Source organism: Tiliqua scincoides, chromosome 2 (genome assembly GCF_035046505.1).
Source record: "Tiliqua scincoides isolate rTilSci1 chromosome 2, rTilSci1.hap2, whole genome shotgun sequence".
Lineage (NCBI taxonomy): Eukaryota > Metazoa > Chordata > Lepidosauria > Squamata > Scincidae > Tiliqua > Tiliqua scincoides.
The window spans coordinates 63,134,732-63,162,142 of NC_089822.1; the positions used below are offsets into that span (position 1 = coordinate 63,134,732).

Sequence of the window (27,411 nt, forward strand, 5' to 3'; positions counted from 1 at the left end):
TTTGGCTGGCTGTGATGGGTTGCCTACACCTGCATAGGAACCTGAAGTGGGGAGCAGCAAGGCAAGGCCAGAGGTGCCAGGCTACCAGGGAGCACCAAGCGTCACCTGGCGCCCAAAGCAGGCCTGACCATCATCATTTCTTCAGAATTCATCAATCCCTATTCTATTCCAGTTCCTATGGGTAAGCTGCTGGCTGGTATGATCATCTCAGCCCCCTGTGCCTCTCAAACTGGATAAACACTCCTGGAAATAAGCTTCACTGAACACAATGGGACTTACTTCTCAGTAGACAGGCATAGGAATGGGCTCTAAATTAGATATACCTTTTAGATTTGCGGTCACTTACAGAAGTAAATAAGGCTGAAAGCCTATCCACATTTACCTGGGAGTAAGTTCCATTGACTATAATGGGACTTACTTCTGAGTAGGTATGCATAGGATTGGCTCTGAGGCCCCAATCCTGTCCAGCTTTCCAGCTCCAATGTAGCCACAATGCAGTCCAGTGGTAATTTAATTTAATTAATTAAATTTGATGTAGGAGATGGGGGGCTATGGAATCATCTTTGCACCAGGTAGCAACTAGGTTAGCTACACCACTGGCCTATCCAGAATCAGGTGATTCACATCACTACCTGAAAGCCTGGCATGAGTATCTGGCGAGGCTCTAACCCAGCAGTTCTCAGTTTGAGACCTGCTGTAAGTTCTTACACAGGAGGGGGGAAGGTTGCAACAGGATAACCAGAATCACATCACTTTTGAGGGGTGGAGGGGCTTGCTTTGACTTATAAGAGCCTGCAGCAGGCTCCTGGGGGTGCACAGAGCCCCACACAAGCCTCTGCAGGGCTCCCCAACATGCGGAGACACTCAAAATAATGATCATGACCCACTTCCGGTTTGCGATTGCAAAACTGGTTGCAATCATTATTTTGAGTGACTCCACATGTTGGGGAGCCCTGCAGAGGCTTGTGTGGGACTCTGTCACCCCCAGGAGCCTGCTGCATCCTCTGGTAAGTCAAGCAAGTCCCTGTGTCACTCAAAGGCAATGTGATTCTGTGATTCTGGCAATTGCGTCACTGCCTCCCCCCCTCCAGGGGGTAGAGGCTAAGACCCTCAGGCTGGGGCATTGCAATGTCCCAGGTTGAGAACCACTGCTCTAACTGGTCCTGGCTGAGCTGGTGGTAGACCCAGATAAAGGAGAACATAGCTGGGACATCCAGGAACCCATGGCCCCTTCAAGTTTACTTGAAGGTCACAGGCTGAGAGAAATGGATGGACTTTACATGCTATCTGAGCTGCATGGGAGCCAGTTTTCCATGAGTAGTTCCTGCATATAACATGCAAATGGCTCAATAATATGGGTGAGAGATAATTTTAGCAGCTTCCATTAATGAAACTGGTGCTCACATCATCAGTTGCCCCATGCTGTTTGGTTATTTCAATGTTACTGTAACAAAAGCTGCTTCCATGCAGTTTGTGTAACATTTAATGACTCCTGAGTGGCTTGCCCTAAGCCACCTACAGAGTCATGAGAAACACTTTTTCCCTTGGAAAATGCTATAGAAAAGTTGAGAATACACACACATTACTGTTGTTAATAGCTATTTATTTAGTGCTGTTAAAAAAAAAAAGTGAGGACACGATCCTGGCCCAAAAGGTTTACAGGCTCACAACATCATCCTGAGAGTTCTGGGTTGATATTGTCAATCGCATTTTTCTAAGCAATTGCCTGCCCAACTATTGTTTTACAATAGTAGTAAGCTGTGATTAGTATGTTCGCTGTTGGACAGGGAAACCTGGGTTCAAATACTCAGACTGCAATCCCATACACAGTTAGGTGAGAGTAAATTCCAATGAGCTCAATGGGACTTACTTCTGAATAAACATGCCAGGATTGTGCTGTCATTCATTAAGATCTCTGGGTGACTTTTAGTCTTTTGATTTCTGGTATGTAAAGTTTTAACATTCCACAGCAAATATGCAGTGCTTTGAACACATAGAAAGTGCTAAACAAATGCTAAGTATTATTTTTCATGTTTTTTTTTAGTGCTGTGTAAAATGCTTGGTTGAAAGTGCCATGCAAATGAATTTAAAAATGCATGTCACTCACTAATTTTGCTTTTTCTTTTCCTATCATTTTGTACCATTTGCTCTTTGAGTAGAAAGGCAGGGTCCACATGATTGAAATAAAATCCTAAATCAATCCAACATCATATTTTTAATGGGTATTTCTATGAAGGAGAAAAAATTGCATTCATATAAATCTCCCACATACCTATGCTGGAAATATACTTCTTAATGAGTGGAGATTGTAAAATCACTCAATCACTGTGCAGCATCCATCCAAACCTGCTCATATGACCAATATCTCTTACTGCCTCAGCCAATCCTGTCACAAGTATAAGAATCAAAAGTTCTCTTAAGACATTATCAATAATTAGAATAAGAATATTTATATACTGCTTTTCAACAAAGAAGTTTACAAAGCAGTTTGTATAGCAAATAATTTAAAAAAAGTTTTAAAATTTTCACCTTTTTGGAACACTAATAGATGCACCGCAGCTGCAGAAGCAGTTTAAACTTTAAAAGGGAGATGGACTAATTTGCCATAAAGTGCATAAGCCATACCACTTGCAAATTAACATCTCCAGAATCAATAGAGTATCTTTGGCAGACATCCCTGTATACCTTTTGTAACCACACTGTCTCCAGCTTCAATCCATCAAGAATCTTTGATGCTGAAAACATTCAGTACTGATATACAAAGAAGGTCAGGCTGTCTCAGGTGAACTCAGCTGCCCTCTTTTATTGAAGTGCCAGAAGTCTCCAGAGACTGCAAACTTTGGCAAAGAGATAGAATGGGTTGGAGTACAGATACTTACTGTAAATGGTCATCATCACTTTTCTGAAATGGGCAGGCCTTGCCCAGTGGCATTGTGATGACTGAGCCCCTCTTGTTCTTTTTCTCCATGTTTCCCTTAAGGCCTCAGCATAAGATTCAATAGGAAAGAAGCTTCTCTGAGACACTTTGAAATCAGTGTCACTGCAGGGAGACAGGTTTTTTGGTTGTTCCATGTCTTCTTCATTTGTTTTCCCTCAAAACAATAGGTCCTAGTCAATAGAACTATAGGTCCTGGGGCAGGCATGCCCTAGTCAACAGGGCATTCAAGCCCATCTGACCAATCAGAGTGCAGATAGGGATGTTTCTATGGTTGTAAACCACCCACAACTGGATGGACCAATGACATAACTGTACCTAGGTATTTGAACTTCGGTTTCCCAAGGATGCCTGTGCATGACTTTCTCAGAGAACACATTTGTTTGTGATCAAGTTCTCTACTGTCCATCTGGGGATCAAAGAGAGATAATGGACTCCTCAAGCTGGTACTGAGAAGAAAGTACAGTTAGAAAACATTGAAATTTAGGGCCCAGTCCTATGGTTGCCCTGTGTTGTCAGGACACTTTCTGTTATCACAAAAACTGAGACACTCATGTGCTGCCAAGCCACTGCTGCAAAAATCAAGCAGTGTGGTGCTTGCAGCAGCAGCAGGAGCTCTGGGAGGCTCTGCCAGCCCCAGTAAGTTGTCAGCAGGGGCAGGCCATGAGTGGGGAGAGGGATTAATGGGGTGTTTCAGGAGAGTTACTGGAAAGCATGATAGTGGACGGGTCGATCTGGTGGTAGTTGCATGTAAGGATCCTAGCCCCATTTTTTGACCTGTCCTGTTCCCAGCTCTCCTCAGGCTTAGGGTCCAAGGCCATCAAAGGGCCTACACAGAGGAAAGGGTTAAGTATTTTCCCTTACCTTTTGCAGCTTCTTAATCACGCCCCCCCCCACCAGAGCATGCAGTGCACCCCCTCCATGGCACACATGCAGTGGGGAATAGGATTCAGCTGCTAGGCATGTTAGGAAATGATTTTGCTTTAAAGTTTGCCTGCTTGTGTTTTTGCTAATATCAGCTCTTGGACATTACCAATGCCCAATCTATTTTCCAAGTCTGCTTGTTTTCTTAACTCTTTGTATTATCCAGCACCCCCACATTATGTTTTTAATAAACTCTCTCCTTTCATTTTAACTCTTTGAAATGTGGTTGATTGAACTCTGTCAGTCTCTTGTCCCTGATTTCCTTGACCTTTGGTTACATACTACTAGCTAGATTTTTGGACGTTTCTCCATGTTACTGAGAGGCAAGCTTCTGTGGATAGTCTCTCCTGCCGAGCTTTGTCATTGTGGGTGGCAGTGGAGTCTACCAATTTTTGCCCTGGCATTCAGGGAGATCAGGGGAAAGGAGGGAAGCATTACCTTCACTACTTCCCCCTATCCATGCACCACAGGAGTGATACTGTTTGAGCCTTGGTGATCTCTTCCAGTTTCTTAGGACAATGAAAACAGGTGCTAGGAGCCTGGGGTGACTATTCATCACCATCCCAACTTCTACATTCACCTCTCATAACTGTATTAGTCAGGGTGTCAACAGCCAAGGAGGTAGAATTTACGTTTTCTGCAGCATTTTGAATTTTGAAACCATTCACTACTGTTTAGGGAGGAAAAAAAATATATCCACAAGTTTGAATATTTGTGTTAGAACCTCAGTAAAAAGGAAACAAGACAACTACCTTGTTCTTTATAAAGTATTTGGGGGCAACTTATTTTTGTTTTCCTTTGAATGGTTTTGGGTGGCCAAGGAAAACAGAGCAAGAGTTAATTTGTAGCTAATCGCTTTGCTTTTCTTAGGATGTTTTGCAAAGCACAGATTAAAATAGGCATTTAATATTATGCAGGCTCAGCTGTGTCCATATTAGGAAAGTCTCGGCTCACATCACTGTGCAAGAAAGGCCCTTTCCTCTCTCCCCTCCTTTTGTTTCCACCCCTCGCAAAAGTAGGTGGGAGAGTGGGAGCTTGGGAATGTGAACTTGATCCAGCACTGACCAGCCAGGCAGCAAACTCTTATTGTTCTGTAGATACCAAACATACTTCCTTTCTACTAGGGATAAACTCAACCATTCTGCACATAACACAGCTTTTGTGCACAGTGGTATGATTAATAGAAAAAGGTGAACCACAAAGAATTTTGAGCTTTAACAAAGCCACCATAAACAACACCTTAGGGATCCAATTCATAGACTTATTCTGGAAAGGGAGCATGTGTTCCCATTTGGCACTAATGAGGAAAGCTACTTCAGGTGTGCTGTACCATTATTTCTGCCCTTTTTTGTTCTATGGAAGAAACCATTGCCTTTCAAAACCAGCTTTCTGATGTAATGTGCCAAATGGAAACTCTATATATTAATATGTAGAGCAATAATTGAGGTTTATTTGTGAATATGTCCCCTATGAAGACCAAAATTAGTTTCAGGACAGTGATGTCTCTAGTTTCAAAATTAAAGATGCAGAAGGTCTTTCTTGTGACAAGTGATCAACACCAGATCTGATAGGAACTGAACAAACTAACTGCTAAGCTTCAGTGGAGCGAATAAAGGGGAAATGGTCTCCTCCAAATTATGGACTATAAGATATGCTTAGTAGGCAGAAGTTCTGAATTGCTGATCTTTAGAAAATGTACCTGACCTGCACAGATAGGGAGGTTTTCAAATACTGTAGTTGCTTCAGTTTCACTTTCCTCATCAAGTCCACATATATCACATTCAAAGAGAATGTCTTTGAGATAAGACATGAGAAAGAATGAGAAGAAATACCAAGCATTAAATCTCAATGAGAACAGTGACCCTGAAGGACTTTTACTTTTCTGCTGAAAGCCTCCCACCATTTATACTGGGGGGAAAACAACTCTGAGTGTTAACAGATAACTGTCATCTGAAGATGTATATGAATGCATTCTTGTCCAAAGGTACTTGGATTTAGTTAATTTGTAGTAACAAACCAGGATCACAACCTTGTGATTCAGCCTCAGAGCATCAGGCATCCTCTCAGACCTGGAAATATCAGGATTTATAACTAATTCGAGTAACAGACTCCCATGCCACTTACATTAAAAAAATAGTAAACAAATATCAAATGAAAGATGCAGAGAAATGTACTTCCTGCATCAATTGCTCATTTTAAGAATTTAAAGTTTTCCTTGCATGGTAAATGCATTCCTACAAATCTGGAGGACAGATTTCTAATAGCCATAACTAGACAATAATAGCTAATTATATTTAAACCCTAATTCATTTTTCTACTCACACCGAAGTTCAAGACCCAGCTAAGAACAAAACCAGGTATTTGCTGTAAAAATCTGTAACCAGTTACTAGTCCAATTACAGATGGCCATTAACAGGGAGCATAAAAACCATTGTGAAAATCACAAAGTGGAAAGTGTTTTGCACTTAACGTTGAGGAACGTCATTTACCTATGTTTCATTCATTTAAAAATAGCAGTATATTGCTGAACAATCACAGCTTTAACTTACAAACTGCATGTTTGTGAATAAATCCAAAACTTATCTTTATCTAATGAGCATATGAGAAAAAAATTGAAATTTTTTAAATGGCAATTTCTTACTCTGATTTTTTAAAACTCCATAATAATTATTTATTACTTAACACATTGATCTAAAGTAGTTAAGGAAAATACTAATCTCATGGACAGAATAAAAGGTGATGAAAGACAGAATGAACCATGTTTCAAATTCTTGGATCAGTTGCTGTAAACCCTCGATTATTACTAGAAACCCTCTTGCAAAATAGCAGAAAGTCTGATATTATTCTAGACTTTCTGCTATTTTGCAAGAGGGCTTCTAGTAATGATATTCTGATATTATTCTAGATCAATGTGTTACTTTAGATCAATGTGTTGAGTAATAAATAATTATTATGGAGACAAAATAGGAGATCCAGATGACAACCAGGTAGACAAAAGATCCAGGTCTTATACAGGTGGATGTGGCAAAAAGGCCATTGGTGGTTGTTTTGCAAGTCACAGACAGCCCTTGTTTCTTCAACAATTCTACATGGAACTAGTTTAAGTTGGATCCTGAAAATCACAGTTTACAATCTCACTGGAGAAGTTCAAGACCTGCACAAAGGGAACCCAATGAATGGTCCGGTAGTATCTATAGCATCTTTTTCTGAAATCATGTACCTACTATTAAAAGTATATATGTTTTCTCTCTTTTTTTTCTTTTTTGTATTTACTTAATTATATTTACGTGCATTTTTCCACTGATGGAGGGGGGCTCCAAAAGGAAGTTAAAATTGCCCTGGCATTTGAGGACATCATTTAATGACCACAGAAACAAACAAGAAAGAGGAGCATGGCGCACCATTTTTCACAGAAAGAACTGAGCAAGCACCATTCTTTACAGGTGACATTGCAAAACCATTCTGTTCCCACCAGAGGCAGGAGAAAACAGGCCAACCAAAGGGAATTCAGTGAAGTATATAAATTGATTATAGGGCTAGGTTGGTTGTGATTTGTTTAAACAACTAAGAGATGCTTAAAGTGGGCATGGCAATTGTCTGTGCATAGTTGTACATCATTCATTACTCTGGATGGTGCAGTAGCAAATAGATGACAGAAGGACACATTGATGTTGAATAGGAAAAACTTTGTTTGACAATTAAGCCTTGTGAAACTGTGGTTCAAAGAGGACACAGAAATTCCAGCTCTTGAGACACTTAAAACCAGACAGAAGGAGAGAAACACTGCGGGAGGAAGGGGGAGAATGTAGGAAGTATGTGTTCTAGTAGCGTTAAGGAGGGCATTGTTACACCATTACTTAATAGGTGCTTTCCAGCTCTGAAATCAGCTGCTTCTGAAGCTTCTCCATGTCATTTAAACTCACAGACTGGAGTGGTTGGCATTAAGTCATTATTAGCCTAGTGAAGGATGAAAAGCTGCTCCAGTCCTATGGTGAGTCACCTCTGAGGCTGCAGTACATCCTGATCTGATAAACAGCACATTCAACAACACAATACAGTTGACCTTATTTAACCCAGCCCCAGCAGGTTTCAGGAAAATGCCCTCCTGAAATCTTCTGTGTCTGACACAAATGTTTACTTTCCAGCACACGCATATCATTTTGCGCACAGGAAAACCTTACTGTGATCCAGTCAGAAGACAGGCTTGCAGCTGTGTATGGCATTCTTCCATGTCACAAAAAGGCCAGAAGAACACATCCTTATTTGCAGAAGAACTCTTCATAAGGAAACTGAGAGAAGGATTACTAAGGCAGCCCTCTCCTAATATCATGACAGTGAGCCCTATTTTCAGCACAATATTCTTCTGAAACTACACTAAAAAAAATGTGATAGAATATTGTACACAGTGAGAGGAGAAGTACAGGTAAGTACCACTAAACTATGGGATACACTCTCTGATCCCTACTGTTATGCGATTAGGTCATTAAGCGAACATTCAGCCCTATCTAGTGCCTTTGTTGTGTAAACAGACACTCCCTGCGCAGGCTACTGGAATCTAATTGCCACTTCTTTCACAACAAAGAAGTATAAACTGACACTCTGTTGAGGGCTATGGGAGATCTGATTGCCTCATTAAGAGCCTCTTTGTTGTGCTTTTGACCACTGTCCTATATGTAGTCCATCATTAGGTAGTAGGTCTTTAAGCAATGCCTGAAGAAGTAAGAATGGCTCCTGCATTCAAGTGGAGGGGAGTGGTTGCCCAGACATCTGGCATGTTTGATGAGATCCTCCCATGGGGCATGTATTATGTGACAGGTTGGTAGCCTAAGGGCACCCACGTTCAGAAAGATATCATGTGAGATGGCACAGGGCAGGGCTGCACAGAGGGGCAGATTAGAAGTGCAACTTCTTTCCTTAGTCTACCTTGGCTTAAACATTCAGCTAAAGACCAGGGACTGGTCTAATTTCTCTGAACTTTGGATGGTTCAGCAGTAGCAAAAAGGTTCTGCAAGGCAGGAGAGACAGCAGAGGGGAGATGACAATGAACAAAGGAGCTGCAATTATTGCCCTGAGCTTGTTGAAGAAAAGACAGGATGAAAATGAGACAGGCAGACCAAATTCACAAGATCAGGCAGAGAGTCTTGTAACCCTATGTATTGGATGGTGTTTTTGATTTTAAATGGTTTATCCTGTTCTTACATGGGACTCCCAGTGGTTTTCCATCCAGATTGTTTATCAGATCCACACCTGCTTAGCCTTAGTAATGCTGCAGTATCTGGTGTTCCAGACAATTCACATGGCCCCACTTATTGGTTGGTGCTTGCTTAGGGTGAAGTTCAGATAAACAGGCTGAGACATTTTTGAAAGGGGCCTCTTCATTAGAGAATGGGGGGCAAAAACCAAGACAATTAACAAGACCTCTGAAGACCGTACCCTTCCCCCAGACAGCTAGTCTGATGCAGACGCAAGGAACAGGATGCTGTTTTTCCCCTTTCTGCTACACACAGCAACATGTAGCAAGCATGTAGTTAATCTCTCCCCCCCCCCCCCAAAAAAAAACCACTGTACTGTATATGGCAATGATCTAGAGATAAATGTGCAAAACAGTAGACAGCAAGCATGGCTCTTCAGGCACCAGTCTGTACCAGTTAGGTACCAGATAGGTACCAGTCAGGAAACTGAGGCTGAGATATCCGACAGTACAGTGGTTCCTCAAACTGGTGGATCGTGACCCACCAGCCTGAGAACCCCTGCCCTTTTCCCTTCAAGCAGCAGGGAGAAAGCAGTGACACAATCCCCAGGAAGGGAGAAGTTTTTTACTTACTTGCTGCCGCGGTCTGGGGCTGCAGGGAGCCCTGCGGAGCGCTTTGCAGGGCTCCCCGTGGTTTGTAGAATGTTAAAAAAAATTGCAACCCACTTCTGAGTTGCAATTGCTAAACCAGAAGTGGGTTGCAATTTTTTTTTTAACATTCTACAAACCACAGGGAGCCCTGCAAAGCGCTCTGCAGGGCTCCCCGCACCCCCTGGACCCTGGCAGTAAGTAAGTAATGTAAAAAACAGCCCCCCTTCTTCCGCAGCAGTGTGATCCTGGGGATCGCATCACTGCTTTCCTCCTGACCCTGCAAAGACTTAGTTGCTGGAAAACTCTACACAAGAGTCTGAGAACCACTTCGATAGTGGCTATCATTACTTCAATTAAATGGATTCAGTTCCTGTTCAAGTTCAAACAAGTGATCGGTGCTGTCAACACTGAAAAAGTCAGAAACTTGACTTTCAGGATATAAAGCTGGTTGCTCCCAATATGCAGATAGCACTCAATTATCTGCCTAGACCGGAGAGACTGTGGAGGTTGTGAAATGTTGTTTGCAATCCTTCCAGATCAGAATGAGAGAGAACAAACTGAAGTTAAATCTGAACAAGAGAAAAGTGCTGCTGGTCAGGAGCTGCTAATCTGATGAAGGAAGTGTTGACTTCTTCTTAGTGAGATTGCACTTTCCTTGAAATATCAGGTCCACAGTTTACAGATTCTCTTGGTTCCAGCCTTGCTTCTTAGATAGCCAGCAAGTGCCTTTGCCAGCCTTGGCTGGTGAACCAACTACACTCTTTTCTGGATTGATCAAATTCATAGTTACCCACACACTGAAGCTGGGTTATAATATGCCTAAATCCCTTGTAAACTGTTTGGAAAGTTCAGCTAGTGCAGAACATAGCTGCCAGATTGTGGACTGGTGCCAACGGTCATGACCATGTCATACTCTTGCCATATCACCTACAATGGCTATCAGTTTGTTTTCTGGGCACAATTCCAGGTGCTGGTCTTTACCTTAAAAGTCTTACATTGCCTCAGTACTTGAAGGATAGCCTCTCTTCAAAAGAGTCTACCCACCCCTGAAGTAATCACTTCATGTCTGTTTCATCACCATGGGAGGCTTGGCTCCCATGAGCAGGAAAATATGAGCAGGTGTTTTCTGTTGGGGCATGGAACATGGAACCCCCTGTTTTACGATGTTAGATCTGCTCAAGTGTTCCATAAGAATGCAAAACATTTGTTCCATCAAGAGCTTGGTTTGATTTAGGCTCTCTTTGTTTTGTTATTGCTGCTGCTGCTTTCATTTTTAACTTTGGCTATGTTTTATCACAGCTATTTAATGTTTATTGTTGATTTAAACATTTTTGATTGTGAATCACCTTAGGCTTCTCCACATGGAAAAGGCAAGCTATACATTTTTATATAAATAAAAATAAAGAAATCTTGTTAGGGCTGTGTGTGCAATTTCCAGTTCAACAATAGGGACCACACACATAGAATTCAGTGCTGGCTGTGGCAACTGAAATCAGGAACTCACAGGAATGGGATTCATTTCTCTGTGTGATTCCTGATCCAGGGGTGTGTGGGTGCAAGCTTGTTTCTACATGCACATTGCTGGCCCAGCATCAAGGATCCCATAGAATGAAACTACCTGTACTCTGTTCCCAACTTCTCTGCAAGGCACACTACAATGCTTGAGAAGAGAATCTATATTTTTCATAGAGTGAATATTTTGCAATGATTACAACCTAACAGGTATGCAACCATTTTGAACAAGTCTAACCATACATAAAACAGTCAATAAATAAAGACATCTAACTTTACTTGAAATTTTTTTCTTTTCTTCAGACATGACAATTCCCAAACCTATCTTCCCCCTTTTCTAAAAACAAGATGTGAAGTGTCACCAGTAGCTTAACAGCACAATTTTCAGTGAACAGTATGTTTAGTAATAAAATAAGGTTTAAGAGATTTTCCTTTTGGCAGTATCTCTTTGAGGAAAACAGAAAATGAAACCTGCAACTGATAAAAATGGATTCCCATATGTGTGTGCAGTATAAAGACATGGAGTGGATGTCATTAAATTGGGATTTTATTTTATGCCATACCTGTTACAGTACAGACAGTAATTTGAACAACATGCTCAACAAGTTCATAATATGGAATCTATTCAGAACAGATCTTTGGCATTTACCTTTGGGATTCCTGAGCAGTCAAGCCACTTCTGGAAGATTTCTTCAACTGATAGTCCATACCTTTCAAGAAAATTAAAAATTAACATTTTTCATGGAACATGCATAAAATATAAAAGGGGAGGGGAAAACACTTTGGTTGGAACCAGGTTTATAATCTAAGTAGCGATTTGTCAAACTAAGTGGATTCTGGTTTTGACCTTTTTAATTAACACCATCCGAGATTATGACACCTGAAAATTAAATGCAGATTGGACCCTGCATATAGAAAAGCAGTGACAAATTCAATGCTTATGGAAGCTGACAAGGAACGTTTAAGAAGTTCAAATGCACTGATGAAACATACAAAAAAAATGAACAGGTGTTCTGCAGTTCTTTTTGTATTTTTTTCCTCTTTAGTTCGTGAGAGGAGAAGTTGAATGAGGCAAAAAAGAAAAAAAAACTAGCTGGGGACAACAGAAGTGAGAAATGAACTGCTAAAAACTGGCTAAGAATATAAATTAATATAATCATTATAGCCTTAGCTTTACACTGTAAGACACTAATCTCCACTGAAGTTCCTATATATCCTATCCTGTCAGCTTTTCTCAACTTAATTAATTCATTGATATTCAGCAGAATCCATTTCTCCTATAAGTAGCTATTCTTACCAATCCCTCAAACTGCTGGTGGGAAGGAGGGCTGAGTTGGTATGAGCAGCAGAAAAGAAACTGCTTGTTGGGCAGTTAACATGGTTTTTAATGGAATTTCTTCCATGACTCAAGAGAGTTTAGTGATGGTGTGGGGTATGCTGCTCCCCAAGGCTTGTTACGAGCTAGTGGGGAGGCGCTTGGTGATGATACAATCACTATGTGCTTCTAAAACTCAGCCAGGTGACAGTTTGCCAGCTGTCCATAAATCTTAACTGGAGCAGCTAGGTGCAGGTACCAACCTTCAAAAAGGGCTACAGGGGTGGAAAGAGCAGGGGCAGAGAAGCAGATGGAGTGGCAAGAGACAGCAACAGAGATCAAGACAGAAAATGCTACCCAGGGAGAGAGCACCATAGTGGGGAAAGGCAAGGAGAAATGAATGAATGAGAAAAGAAGCAAAATCAGCAAAATAGGCAAAAGCAGGAGTACAGCTCTAGTGGAAGAAGGCAGACAGAAGAGGGAAAAAGATGACCAGGTGGAAGAAGACAAAGAGACAAATGGTAAACAACTAGGGAAAGCAAAGCTGGGGAGCAGACTCAGAAGAAGAAAGCTGCTAACATGCTGCAGAGCCCAGGGAGGCACTGACTTGCAAGGTGTTAGCACCCATTAAGGGCAGGTCCTAGAAATGCTGGGCAGCCACTCACCTGCAAGTTATGCCATCATTGTGATACTCTTTCCACTCACTCTCCTTCCAAAGGGACGGGAAGCAAGCAAGAAGAGGATTGCAGTGGTGAAAATGGCAGTGGCACCTTACCTTCTCCTCTGGCATCATGATCCCTCGCTTGCTTGCTTTTCCCCCCTCCCATAAGGGAAGGGAAGTGAGCTGGAGAGGGATCACAGTGGCAATAGCCCAGGAAGAGCAGAACCACCTCTGTATATACAGGTCCAGCCTATTTATACATGGATTTTTTATACACTGATTTGACTCAACACGAATAGCCCCAGCATATGAGAAGAAATGTGCTGATCCCTGGAGAAGGGGAAAAATGCATCCCTTTAAAATCAGTTTAAAAAACTGAACAGTCCTTTAACAATAGCCTCCTTAATATGAGAGAGAGGGGGGGCAGCTGGCTGACAATCCATCAATCCTCCTCTCTCCAGGCGACCCCTCCCTTCCCCCTGAGCACATGAAAGAAAGGTGATCACTTTGCATTGGTGAAGGGAGGGGCTAGCTTGGAGGACTACTGATTGATGGATTGTCTTCTTAAAGACTCTTATCTTACATCACAAAAGTCAGCAAGGTTCTTTTTAAATCACAGAGCAAAGAAACTTTGTTTTTTAAATTGATTTGCTATAGTGCGTTTTTTGCCATCCATGTGAGTGCTTGGAACCCATGTGAATAATGAGGCTTAACCAGTAATATGAATCCTGATGAGGCAAAGGTACTGGCGATTAGGGTTTCCATTATAGAGAAAGAGAAGCATAAAGAAATCAGATTATTTGAGTGAGTTCAAGAGGCAGAGTTATGAATACAGTCAAGAAGGCCTTCTTCTGTTTCTGGTCTCTAAAGACTTCCAGCACACAAAATACCTTGACTCTTCATAAATATTTAGATAAGAAGCCAAGCTAAAAGTAAAAAGCATTTCCTGGAATGTCAAAAGAGCTGTGCTTTAAAATTTGTTTACAAACTCAGCACTTTCCCAGACACTTAGATTTCCCATCAGCCCAATGCAACAAGAGAAAAACAATGTGAAAGAAAGATTTTAAGCACAGAATGTGTTTCTTCACAAGATTCTATCACTAAAGCATCATAAATGGATTTGTGCAGTTTGTAAAAGACCATGCCTTCCACAAATATAGCCACTTCTTCCATAAGATACCTCATTGCCACTGGTTTGAAGGCAGACAAATACCGCAGATACTCACCCATAAGTCAATCCCGCAGATAAGTCGAGGGTAGGCTTCGATTAAAAAAAAAATCACAGAATTTTATATGACCCTCGGATAAGTCGGAGGTTAAACTTAGGGGGGTGTCTGAGTCTGACTAATTTTGTCTGACTTTACCCGAGCCAGATCCTGAAAAATAACCTACCAGTAATTGTTACCTAAGAATTGTACAGTCACTAGTTTATTAAAAACATAGTATTAAAAACACAATATACATAGTATGTATACTATACATACATGTATAAATACATAGTATGTATACATACATACAAACACTATTTTTAATACTGTTTTTACTGTATAATACTGTATGTATATATAGTATAGCAAAAACAGTACTAAAAATAATCTCTAATTTATTAAAAACTATGATCTATCTCATAGATCATAAGATACATTTTTATTCACTAATTTTTAAAATTGTACGCTCAACAACCATTTGTAAACACTATCAGAGTAAGGCCACAATCCCATCCACACTTTCCTGGGAGTAAGCCTCATTGACTTTAATGGGACTTACTTCTGAGTAGACAAGCCTAGGACTGGGCTCTAAATACACTGGAAACAGCATACCAGTAGAACCATTAATGAAATCCTCCTTTAAAGTGCCTGGTGCCTTAAGCCAAAGGCTCTACGCAGAACACACAACAGGGAGTGTGCAATTCAGTTCACAATAGAGAGACAAGCAACAAGGAGTGACTGAGCAAGTGCAGCTGCACATAGTTGCACCTGATTTACTTGGAAGTAGAACCTCTGTGAAAGAAGGGCAGTGGCGCCTCTAGGCCTCATGTGGAGTTCCTGGCAGCTACAGCTACACCTCCTGCCAGCCTGCACCCAGCCGCTCCCCACATTGTTCCTGGAGCCGGAGGAGCCAGGGCATATGGGGCAGTCACCCAGGCAGACAGAGGGGACCATTTGCACCTGGGGGGGACTTAGTAGGAGGATGGGCAGCTGTGCCTCCCCCAGCCTGCACCCAGCTGGTTGCAGCTGGAGACCCGGAGGGGGCAGGGCATGCGAGGGCAGCCCACCAGCGATGCTCCCTCGCCTCTCACAGCTCTCAGTCTGCACTCCCTGCCACAGTCCCGCTGCCCACGGAGGCAGGGAGCGGAGCAGGCGCATCCTGGCTACTGCCGCTGCTCGCCAGACCAACAGAGAGCAGGGAGCACTCCAGGAATGACCTGCGCTGTCCCTTGGCTGCGGCCAGCAGGGAGGGAGGCGCCTGGGAGCACCTCGCGGGGAGCAGCACAGGACAATCCCCGCGCGCTCCCTGCCCTCCGTTGGTCTGGCGCTGGCGGCGGGAGCCAGGACGCCCCTGCTCTGCTCACTGTCCTGCGGGTGGCAGGACTGCGGCAGGGTATGTGCATGGAGGGCTCTGAGAGGGTGTGGGAGAGCGCCAGCAGGCAGGCGCTGCTTCCTTCCGTGCCCTGCTTCCTCCCAGGTTCCAGGCACGATGGGCAGGGTGCAGGCTGGGGGAGGCGCAGCTGCCCATCCTCCTACCAAGCCCCCACCGTGCAAATGGCCCCCTCGCCCCCTCCATCCACTGGGAGACTGTGGAGATAAGATGAGGGGGCGATTCTCCAGTGAGTTTGAGGCACAAATTTATCGCCGTATAGGCGAGTATCTACGGTAGTTCTGGACAATGGAGAGTAGACAACTATTAAGCAGAGTATTTATTCATACAGATAAAATAAGAACATAAGAACATAAGAACAGCCCCACTGGATCAGGCCATAGGCCCATCTAGTCCAGCTTCCTGTATCTCACAGCGGCCCACCAAATGCCCCAGGGAGCACACCAGATAACAAGAGACCTCATCCTGGTGCTCTCCCCTACATCTGGCATTCTGACTTAACCCATTCCTAAAATCAGGAGGTTGCGCATACACATCATGACTTGTACCCCATAATGGATTTTTCCTCCAGAAATTCGTCCAATCCCCTTTTAAAGGCGTCTAGGCTAGACGCCAGCACCACATCCTGTGGCAAGGAGTTCCACAGACCGACCACGCGCTGAGTAAAGAAGTATTTTCTTTTGTCTGTCTTAACCTGCCCAACACTCAATTTTAGTGGATGTCCCCTGGTTCTGGTATTATGTGAGAGTGTAAAGAGCATCTCCCTATCCACTCTGTCCATCCCCTGCATAATTTTGTATGTCTCAATCATGTCCCCCCTCAGGCGTCTCTTTTCTAGGCTGAAGAGGCCCAAACGCCGTAGCCTTTCCTCATAAGGAAGGTGCCCCAGCCCCGTAATCATCTTAGTCGCTCTCTTTTGCACCTTTTCCATTTCCACTATGTCTTTTTTGAGATGCGGCGACCAGAACTGGACACAATACTCCAGGTGTGGCCTTACCATCGATTTGTACAACGGCATTATAATACTAACCGTTTTGTTCTCAATACCCTTCCTAATGATCCCAAGCATAGAATTGGCCTTCTTCACTGCCACCGCACATTGGGTCGACACTTTCATCGACCTGTCCACCACCACCCCAAGATCTCTCTCCTGATCTGTCACAGACAGCTCAGAACCCATCAGCCTATATCTAAAGTTTTGATTTTTTGCCCCAATGTGCATGACTTTACACTTACTGACATTGAAGCGCATCTGCCATTTTGCTGCCCATTCTGCCAGTCTGGAGAGATCCTTCTGGAGCTCCTCACAATCACTTCTGGTCTTTACCACTCGGAAAAGTTTGGTGTCGTCTGCAAACTTAGCCACTTCACTGCTCAACCCTGTCTCCAGGTCATTTATGAAGAGGTTGAAAAGCACCGGTCCCAGGACAGATCCTTGGGGCACACCGCTTTTCACCTCTCTCCATTGTGAAAATTGCCCATTGACACCCACTCTCTGCTTCCTGGCCTCCAACCAGTTCTCAATCCACGAGAGGACCTGTCCTCTAATTCCCTGACTGTGGAGTTTTTTCAGTAGCCTTTGGTGAGGGACCGTGTCAAACGCCTTCTGAAAGTCCAGATATATAATGTCCACGGGTTCTCCCGCATCCACATGCCTGTTGACCTTTTCAAAGAATTCTATAAGGTTGGTGAGGCAAGACTTACCCTTACAGAAGCCATGCTGACTCTCCCTCAGCAAGGCCTGTTCGTCTATGTGTTTTGAGATCCTATCTTTGATGAGGCATTCCACCATCTTACCCGGTATGGATGTTAGGCTGACCGGCCTATAGTTTCCCGGGTCCCCCCTCTTTCCCTTTTTAAAAATAGGCGTGACATTTGCTATCCTCCAATCTTCTGGCACTGTGGCCGTTTTAAGGGACAAGTTGCATATCTTAGTCAAGAGATCTGCAACTTCATTCTTCAATTTCTTAATAACCCTTGGGTGTATGCCATCAGGGCCCGGTGACTTATTGATCTTTAATTTATCAATGAGGTCTGAAACATCTTCTCTTTTAACCTCTATCTGACTTAACTCCTCGGTCTGGAGGGGCCGTTCGGGCAGCGGTATCTGCCCGAGGTCTTCTGCCGTGAAGACAGATGCAAAGAACTCATTTAATTTCTCTGCCATCTCTAAGTCTCCTTTTATCTCCCTTTTCCCTCCCTCACCATCCAGAGGGCCAACCGCTTCTCTGGCGGGTTTCCTGCTTCTAACATATTTGAAGAAGCATACATATTCTTCTAACATATTTGAAAAGCTTCTAACATAAGCTTCTAACATATTTGAAAATGATTCTGAATGATCTACTTCCCACAGAGAATGTGCTTTAAACACAATAATTGAATTCAATGACCCTCCTCGAAATGCTCAGGCTCGCAAATCTTTAATAAGACTAAGAGCCCAATCGTATGGGCCACAGTGCTGGCACCCCACTGATGCTGCTGGCCCAACTGTCGCAAAAAATGCTGTAAGGCACTTTTGCACCAGCAGTACTGGTGCAGCACCAGCAGTGGGCACAGTGTCAGTTGGAGTGTGGTCACACAGGAAGGCCGCCAAGAGCTCCCCATGCTGCTGGCTACTACTACTGCTGGCTGGCAGCAGGGCTGTGGGATGGGGGAGGGTGGGAAGAGGGCAGTACTAGGCAGGTAGAGGGGAGGAGTGGGCCCGGGTGGAGGCAGAGATGGTAGCAGGCTCTGCTGCCATATACTAACTCCCATCCTGGGAAGGGAAACCTGTCACAGGTCTCCTTGATTCTGTGCCAGCTCAATAGCAGGCGCAAATCTGAGGAGACCCATTGGGGCCACCTGGGTGCTATACGGGGTAAGGAAACATTTGTTCCCTTACCCAGAGGAGACAAGGCGCTGCTTCCCTGCCCCACAGAATACAGTGCTCACCATTTTAGCGCCGCTGTAGCCCTGGGCACTAGGGAAGCATAGGATTGGGCTGTTACATTGAACATAGTAGGACTTAATTCCAAGTAAAAATGCACAGGATTGTACTATTAACATTTTAATACAGTATGCATACAGTATTTACAACCTATGGGAAGCACAAAGTATCTAAACATGGAAATAGCACTGCTTTCAATCTGGAAAAGGGCTAAGAAGAGTTGACAAAATAGAAAGCACTGCCAAATCCAGAAATCCTTGACCAACAACTAAAACAATTTATTTGAGGACAAGATAGAAGAGCAAAATTAGGGCCATCCATTTTTTGGATAAAGTTCTGGGAACACAAATGCCAGGAAAATCCAAAGCCACACACTAAGAATAATTTCTTTCAAAACAAGTACATAATCTGGGGGTGATAAGCAGTGGCGTAGCTAGCAGGGGGCGGAGGGCGGTCCGGGTCCCACACTTGGGGGGATGACACCACAAATGCCCCAACATTGCTAACATCGCGGACGTTCAGAATAACCCCATCATACTATATGCTGTTGGATGTGGCATTTCCAGCAGAATGCAATGCAAAAAACCAGATTGAAATATCTCCTTTCCATCAAAAGTTTTGGTCAAAAAAAACGGAAACAAAAAAATGCATGGAACCCTATGGAAAATGAAACCGAGTTGTGCACATTTACTTGTGAGTAGGTGAACCTGCCATAGTTCATCAGAAAGGCAGGCTGAGAGGAATCCAATGACACCTGAATGGTTCCTATCCAATGAAAGCAGCCCCCCAAAAACACCCAAAAAGGAAGTCCCTCCCACCAAGCAGACGAATGTATTGAGCCCTATGGAAAGTGAAAGTAAGCCACACAGTCGCGTTTACTCGCGAGTAAGCAAACATGTCTTGGCTCCTGGTCAAGTCATGCAAAGGGGAATGTAAGGCTATCTGCATGGTCCCAATCTGATGAAAGTGGAGCACAACAAATGCTCCAGAAGGCAGCACCCGCCAAAGAATAAAACAGAGGCTTCAGCTGGTAAGGTCCATTTTATTTGTTTTTGGACTTGTAAGGCCAAGTGGGTCCTGATAGTGCTATGCTTGAAATATAAGAATTTACACTGAACTGGGCAGTGGGGAGGGCTGAAAATCTCATTGATATTTTTTTTGGGGGGGGGGGTGTTCTTGCAGGCAGGCTACAGAGAAAATCCACTTGGTGGAACAGGGCTGGCTCCCCCTTATTTAATTATTTGTTTTTTTTTTAAATTTAATTATTTATAATTTATTTTATTGTGCTTGATGGTGTCACTTCCAGCCATGACATCACTTCCAGTGGGTCCTGGACAGACTGTCATTCTAAAAAGTGGGTCCCAGTGTTAAAAGTTTGAGAACCACTGCCTTAACTCAAAACAGGTCAATTAGACATTCTTGGGGGGGGGGGTGACACCCTAGTGACCAAAATTCTGGAAATCATTGCTTTTAGGAATAATACCATTATGTTATATAACATTTGATGCAGAATTTAATCCATTGTTTGTGGGGAAATATTCACTGCATTTATTTTCTGATCATTATTATTATTCATTTCAAATACTGAGCTGCTTAGAGGAAGGGTGGTATAAAAATGTGAATAAATAAATAAATATTAAATAAATAATTATGTCATATGGGGTGACAAAAATTTATGGGCCCCGGGTGTCAAATGACCTAGCTACGCCACTAGTGATAAGGCAGGGATTCCTTAACAGTTCCTTTTGCAGTGAATGAACTCTGGCTACAGAATGGTGGCATCCCACTGAATGAAATACTATTAGTCTCAGCTTAGAAGTTTTCTTTCCATGCTAAAGATGCTAACCTAAGTATGAAAGCTTCCTCCTCTGATAACATACTTTAAAATATCCTAGAAGATAAAAAGCACTTCAGCATTCTAAAATATTCTAAATTCTAAAATATCCTAAATTCTAATTCAGTACTCTAAATTTCCTGATATTCTAAAATATCAGGAAATTATGGACATTATGATCATTATGGAAATGAATTTCTTTACAGATAGCTGAAGCCACATAAAGTATAGGCTGAATTTGTGCACAGAAGTGCTCTAATGTCTATCTGCATATTTAAACAATTATGGGTGCAGTCCTAACCTCTTATGTCAGTGCTTTCCAGCACTGGCATAGATGTGCCAATGGGACGTGTGCTGCATCCTACAGTTGGGTGTCACTCATGGAGGCCTCTTCAAAGTAAGGGAATGTTTGTTCCCTTACCTCAGAGCTGCATTGTCTTTATGTCAGTGCGGGAAAGCACTGTCATAAGGGGTTAGGATTGCGTCCTATACTGAATTGCACTGAGTAGCTGCTAATTATTAGTTTAATAGTTGGTGGTCTGCCTGCCTGTTATATTAAATGCATAGTCTGACCCACTGTGGGTTCTTAAAAATTTGAACAGGGGGTGCTGGGGGGGGGGGAGGAGTATCAGAATCAGAATTACGATGTGAAGAGACTGGGTATTGCCCCTTTTCCCTTGTGCCATAGTTTCAATGACAATGCCTCAGTTGCTATTGGCTATTAAGCAAATAGCAACTTTGAAGAAAGGTTATTTTTGCTAGGAGTGTGGCATGATGGAAAAGGATATCCTTCCCATATAACTCATCCTGATCGCCCATTTCACACCCAACAGCTGCCATTTATGTTTTTAAAAATATATGTGCAAGGCCTAAGCCAGGGGTGCTCAATAGGTGGATCGTGATCTACCGGTAGATCGCGAGGCAAAATGAGTAGATCACGGAGTGTTGACCCCCCCCTTCAGGTGCCTCTGGGAGGAAATGCCAGGAGTAAGGCCCATTGTACCCAATGGGGCTTACTCCCAGGTAAGTGTGGCTAGGATTGCAGCATCACAGCCTAATCCTAGGCATGTCTACTCAGGAGTAAGTCCTGTTATACTCAGTGGGGCTCAAGGTACACCAACATACATTGTACACATAAATGTTATATGTTATGATGGCGCGAACATTGTAAAAAAAACTCTGGTAGATCTCCGGGCCTTGCTGGGTTTCAAAGTAGCTCTCGAGCCAAAAAAGTGTGAGCACCCCAGCCTAAGCATACATTTTACTTAATATGTAATTTGGTTCTGAGGTGCAGGGTTTGCTTAAAACAAACAGAAAGCTGCCTTATACAGATCATTGGTTAATATCTACCTCATCTACCTCATTATCCATCTAGCTGTATCACCTTATACAGACCATTGGTCCATTTAACTCAGTATTGTAAACACTGACTGGCAGTAGCCAGTAGTGCAAATACTGCTCCTCTTCCCCCCAAAACCTGTGCATGCCCTGGAGAGCTGCTGCCAATCAGGGCAGATGATACAGAACTAGATTGACTAATGGCCTGATTCAGTAGAAGGCAGCTTCATATGTACCTTACAAGATAGTTGTAAAGATTACAACAGAATAGTGCACGTAGAGCGCTTTGAGTACTTGGGCAGTCCAATCCTATTGAGCACTTGGGCAGCCAATCCTATCCCCCGGGGGCACCTAGAGGGACAGCTGAGCCAAAATAGCCACACCTGCATCCTATGGGACTGAGGCAGCTGCTAGAGTATACTCAGGTTAAGGGAACATTTGTTCCCTTACTTTGGGTAAAGCCACTGTGGCCCCAATGGGTCTCCATGGAACTGGTGGGGGCCTCAGCACCATTTCCTCACTGCTGGTACAAAAGTGCTTTGCGACAGCCATTGCCCGGGCAGTGCAGTGGCTGCTGGTGCTGCCCAAGTATAGGATTGGGCCCTAAAGTGCTATATAAATACTAAGACAGCCCTGCATGGAGGAATTAATGAGTGTCTATATTATATGGCACAGAGGTATCACTGGAGCTCAAGGTAAAGGTAAGCTCCCAGTTTTGGATCACCATACTGTGGTTCCCCTCACCCCATTCTTCTTGTTCACCTGGCTGCTTAGGTGGGTGAGCACTAATCATTTACCAAAGTGAGCCACCATAAAAAAGAATAATTTCATATGATGTAGAGGTGTCTCTGCCAGCTGCTCTGGTATCACAGTACTTTTATAACGTAGATACCCAATACTGGAAAAATGAGTTTATGCCAAAGCAACGTCACATAAGATTAATTAATATGTTACCACATAATTGCTTTCAAACAGATAATCATGGTGTAGCAGCATTTATTTTACAATATTAAGTGGACCATATACATCCCTCATTCAAAGCAATTAGAATGTCATGCTGCTGATCACAATAATAGTGAACTCGTGCATCAGGGCAATGTTTTGTACAAATTCAGGTTCATATTATAAAAGTGTTTTATACACAAAAATGCCTGTTTTAAAAAAGAAACTGGGAATGTTTCGCAAGTTCCAAGAAAAACACATTTCCTAGTTTCAGTACTGGAAAAGACTGAATAAACATGCTGGCTGGGATCCCAAAAACCTTTTAGGCTCACGCAAGGGGTTTGCATGAGTTCAGTGGAATTTCTTTTTCCTTTGAACAACAGACCCGCACATTATATCACAAACTGCTTTTGAAATTCCCCTCAGTTTCAAAAGAAGTTTGCTATAGTGTCATTAAGGGCTGTTGATGACAAAGGACATCTAAAGTCCCATGGAACAAGTTGCACATTTCTTTGGATTCTGGCCTATATATTTAACTGGTATTTAGTTCCAGCAATGACAGTCACCAGTCATTACTAACATATCTGAGATATACAGGTCCAACCTTGTTATACACGGATTTGACTCAACACGAATGGCCACTGCAAATGAGAAGGAATGTGCTGATCCCTGGAGAAGGGCAAAAATGCAATCCTTTAAAATCACAGTTTAAAAAACTGCTTTTTACTGTTGTAGAGAGACAGCCATGTAAATGATTACAGGTATAACCTAATTATTCACAGATTTTTCTATCTCAACCTGATGAGGAGTACTTTTTAAATTAAAGGAAAACAGTCCTTTAACAATAGCCACATTAATTCGAGAGAGGGCAGCCAGGTGACAATCCATCAGTCATTCTGCAGGCACAAGGCAAACCCCTCCCTTCCCCATGAGCACATGAACGAAGGCTAAATGGCAGTGATTATCACCTCCATTCATTCCCCCTCACTGTAGCTCCTGGTGAAGGGAGGGATTGCTGCCTCCTAGTGAAGCCTAAGTGCACTGAGAGAGACTGATGCCTCTGTGTGCATTTCAAAAGGTCAACAAGGGAGTTTTTAAATCACCAAAGGGACTTTGTTTTTTAAATTGATTTGCTGTAGTTCGTTTTGTGCCATCCAAGTGAGTTATGGGAATGGAACCCTCCCGAATAATGAGACTCAGCCTGTATGTTGTTTTAACAGGACAACAGAGAACTCTTCTCCCTTATATGATGCCAACAAATAAAAATAGGTTAGTACCACATTTGTTCAAGAATGGAAAAATATGGTTCTCACTAGCATGAAAGTGGATGAAAACATGCTATATGTAAACATGATATTCTGTTATTTTTGACATTATACTTTATCTTCTTGTCATATAAATTTTGTAGCAAACTATATGCCTGATTACAAAATAAATTATTATAAAACAAAAACCTTGCTCCTACTTTCTGAAGAGGGGAGCTAGCATAGAGAGAGACTTTACAAGCCTGTCACTAAAAATTAAAATGTTCTTGATACACTCTTTGCCCCCAAACTGGCCTCATTGTTCAGATCTAATTTGTAAAAACTAAGAAAAGAGCAAGAGAGTAAGATTTGTTCAAAAAACCCAAGGACATTAACCTAATAGAAACAAATACATTTCACTAACCTTGGGGTGGGGGGTGGTTCACTCTAGGTACTAGCCTTGGGGGGGTGACACTACAAGTAACCAAAACCTCTAAAATCAGGGTGGTTAGGAATAATATCATCATGCTATATACCATTGGATGTGGAATTTGCATTAGAATGCAATGAAAAAAACCTGAGTGAAATATCTCCATTCTATCAAAAGTTATGGTCGAAAAACCAGAAAACAAAAAAATGCATGGAGTCCTCTGGAAAGTGAAACTGAGCAATACTGTGCAATGCAGTCCCCAAAAACCACCTGAGAAGAAAGTATCTCCCTCCAAGTTGATGAATGTATTGAGCCCTATGGAAAGTAAAACTGTTTACTTGCGAGTAAGCAAACCAAGAGTGAGTAAGCTTATGGTCAGGTCAGGCAAAGGGGAATGCGAGGCCACCAGAATGATCTTGACCTGATGGAACTGGAGCTCAACAAATGCTCCAGAAGGAAGCCCCCCCCCCCCCCCATAAAAAGAATAAAACAGAGGATTGAGAGGGTAACATAATTTTTTTTCTATTTAGACTTGTAAAACTAGGTGGGTCCTGATAGTGAAATATAAGAACTTAAATTGAACTGGGCACTGGGTAGGGCTGAAAATCGCACTGATCTTTTTGTAAGGGGGGGTGTTATTGCAGGCAGGCTACAGAGAAAATTCACTTGGTGGATCTGGGCTGGCTTCCCCTTATTTATTTGTTTTTCTTTAATTATTAATAATTATTTATTTTAATTTTCTTGACAATGTCATTTCCAGCCATGACATCACTTGAAAAATTAATTATGTTGTATAGGGTGACAAAAATTGATGGGCCCCAGGTGTCAAATGGCCTAGCTATGCCACTGCACTGGGGGGCTAGAAGTCCTTGTTTGTAAATAAATTATTTCAACTGTGAATACAATTTATTATACTTGTTTAAGACAAAGCCTAAAATGAAAAACTTCTACAAGAAAGAATCAAGTATTTGTGCAGCAGAAGTAAAAAAGATAACTCTTACCCTTACTGATACAGCTTATAAATTTTTTACACTCTTAATTTTGTTACAGAAAGTCCAAGAATTCCAAGAAATAGTCAACAGTACATACTGGATAGATTCCAAAGATCCATTCAAATACTTGCATGTACCCAAAGGTACTCTCTCTCTCTCTCTCTCCCTCCCTCTCTCACACACACACACACACTTTTGACTAGATAGCAAAACAAGTTTTTAAACATTAAAAATATAATCTGTCTGTAATCTGCTAAAAAATAGAAATGAAGACAAGACTTTTACGAGTGAGCACAACCCCTTACAACAGGGGATTTCAAGTTGGGGTGTCACAACGTGACTAGCCTGAAGACCCTGGCCTCTGCCCCCTTAAGGGGCAGGGGCAGCGAGGAGAAAGGGAGGAGACAGCGACGCGATCCACAGGATTGCGCTACTCAGGGGGCTGCAGGGGCTTGGCTGCACTTACCAGAGACTCCTGCAGCCAGAGCCTCCCAGGCATGCGGTGAGCCCTGTGTGACCATCTGCAGAGGTCCCTGAAGCTTTAGAAGTGAAAGTGGAACAACTGTGCTCCACTTCCAGTTTTGCAGAGGTGGGGTGCGATCACTCCATTTTCATTTCTTCAGCTTCGGGGAGCCCTGCAGAAGTTCATGCAGGGCTCCCGGAGGCTGCAGGAGGCTCTGGTAAGTACAGCCATGCCTCTACAGCCCCGAGTGACGCAATCCTGGGGATCGCATCAATGCCTCCTCCCTTTCTCCTCGTTGCCCCCGCCCCTTAAGGGGGCAGAGGCCAGGGCCCTCAGGCTGGGCACGTTGCGCTTAGTTTTTATAAATTAGATCTGAACAATAAGGCCAGTTTTGGGGCAAAGAATGCATCAAGAACATCCCACCGCCGCTGCCTCTCCCCCTGCCCCCGCAAGGACTTAGAGCGGCTCAAACTCTTCCTGAGAGTTTGAAAACTGCTGCCTTACAAGTTTACAACTGCTGCCTTACAATGGCTTCTGCCACATCCTGCGCGCTTCAGGCAGCTGCCGCTGGCTCTTCAGAAGAAGGGGACTTTCATCCCCTTTCCCAAGAGAGTAGCAACGGGTGCGGATCAAATGAATCAAATGCCTCCATGTTAGGCAGAGGCTTTGGATTCAGAGAAGCATCACTCCACCGGTCCTGCCTCCCTCTCTCCCCACCCCTCCCCTGGCACACCTCTGCATGCCCTCTCCCCGCCTCCCACCTCCCCATAATGTCTCCTCCCCACCCTCTTCCTGCCCTCCGCCCGCCTCCCCAGAACACCTCCTCCTTGCCTCCCCCCACACCTGCTTACCTCTTCACTGCCCACCAGTCTGTGCAACTGCTGAGCAGCGGAGGCCAGGCGCCTACCCAGCAGTAGCCCAGTGCTGGCCAGCGCTGGGCTACCACTGGCACTCACCTAGCAGTAGGGCCCGCAAATGTATCTTATGGCACGTTTGCAACAGTGCGCGCCAGCGGTGATTGGGCTCTAAGTTAGGTTTTTAGGTCCCAGCTATTATAAGCCAAATTTTCATCGTCTTCTTATAAACTATATACAGTAATGAAAAAAGCCAATATCACACAAAAACAGTAATTTTAAGTGAACCCTCCTGAGTTAATTAATGGGTACTCATGGGTTAGAGAGGTACATATTGTATTCCTGGGTTACAGAGGTACATATTTCATTGTGTTCATGTGAAAAGCCATTGTTATCTAATTCACCACTATGATTATGTAAGAGAATTCAATTGGTTGATCACAAATTATAAGTGACAAAGTGAATTCTTGTTCAGCCAATTTTGTTTGTTTGTTTGTTTATGCTGTGCCTCTCCCATCCACTTACCAGACAGCCAAGGTGGCTTACTAAAATCATTAAATTATAACAATTAAAAAAAAATCCAGGAGTAAAAGCAACCAGC

At 43.1% G+C, this 27,411-nt stretch overlaps 1 protein-coding gene across 6 annotated transcripts in view; it reads right to left on the reverse strand.

Annotated features, from left to right (window-relative positions):
- Nucleotides 1-27,411, reverse strand: part of AOPEP (aminopeptidase O (putative)) — a 265,274-nt gene that overhangs the window by 102,519 nt on the left and 135,344 nt on the right. For all 6 annotated transcript variants that reach the window (XM_066615751.1, XM_066615746.1, XM_066615747.1 and 3 more), the window contains one exon: nucleotides 11,863-11,923. In XM_066615751.1, coding sequence (XP_066471848.1) covers nucleotides 11,863-11,923 — 61 coding nt within the window. The remainder of the gene's footprint in view (nucleotides 1-11,862; nucleotides 11,924-27,411) is intronic.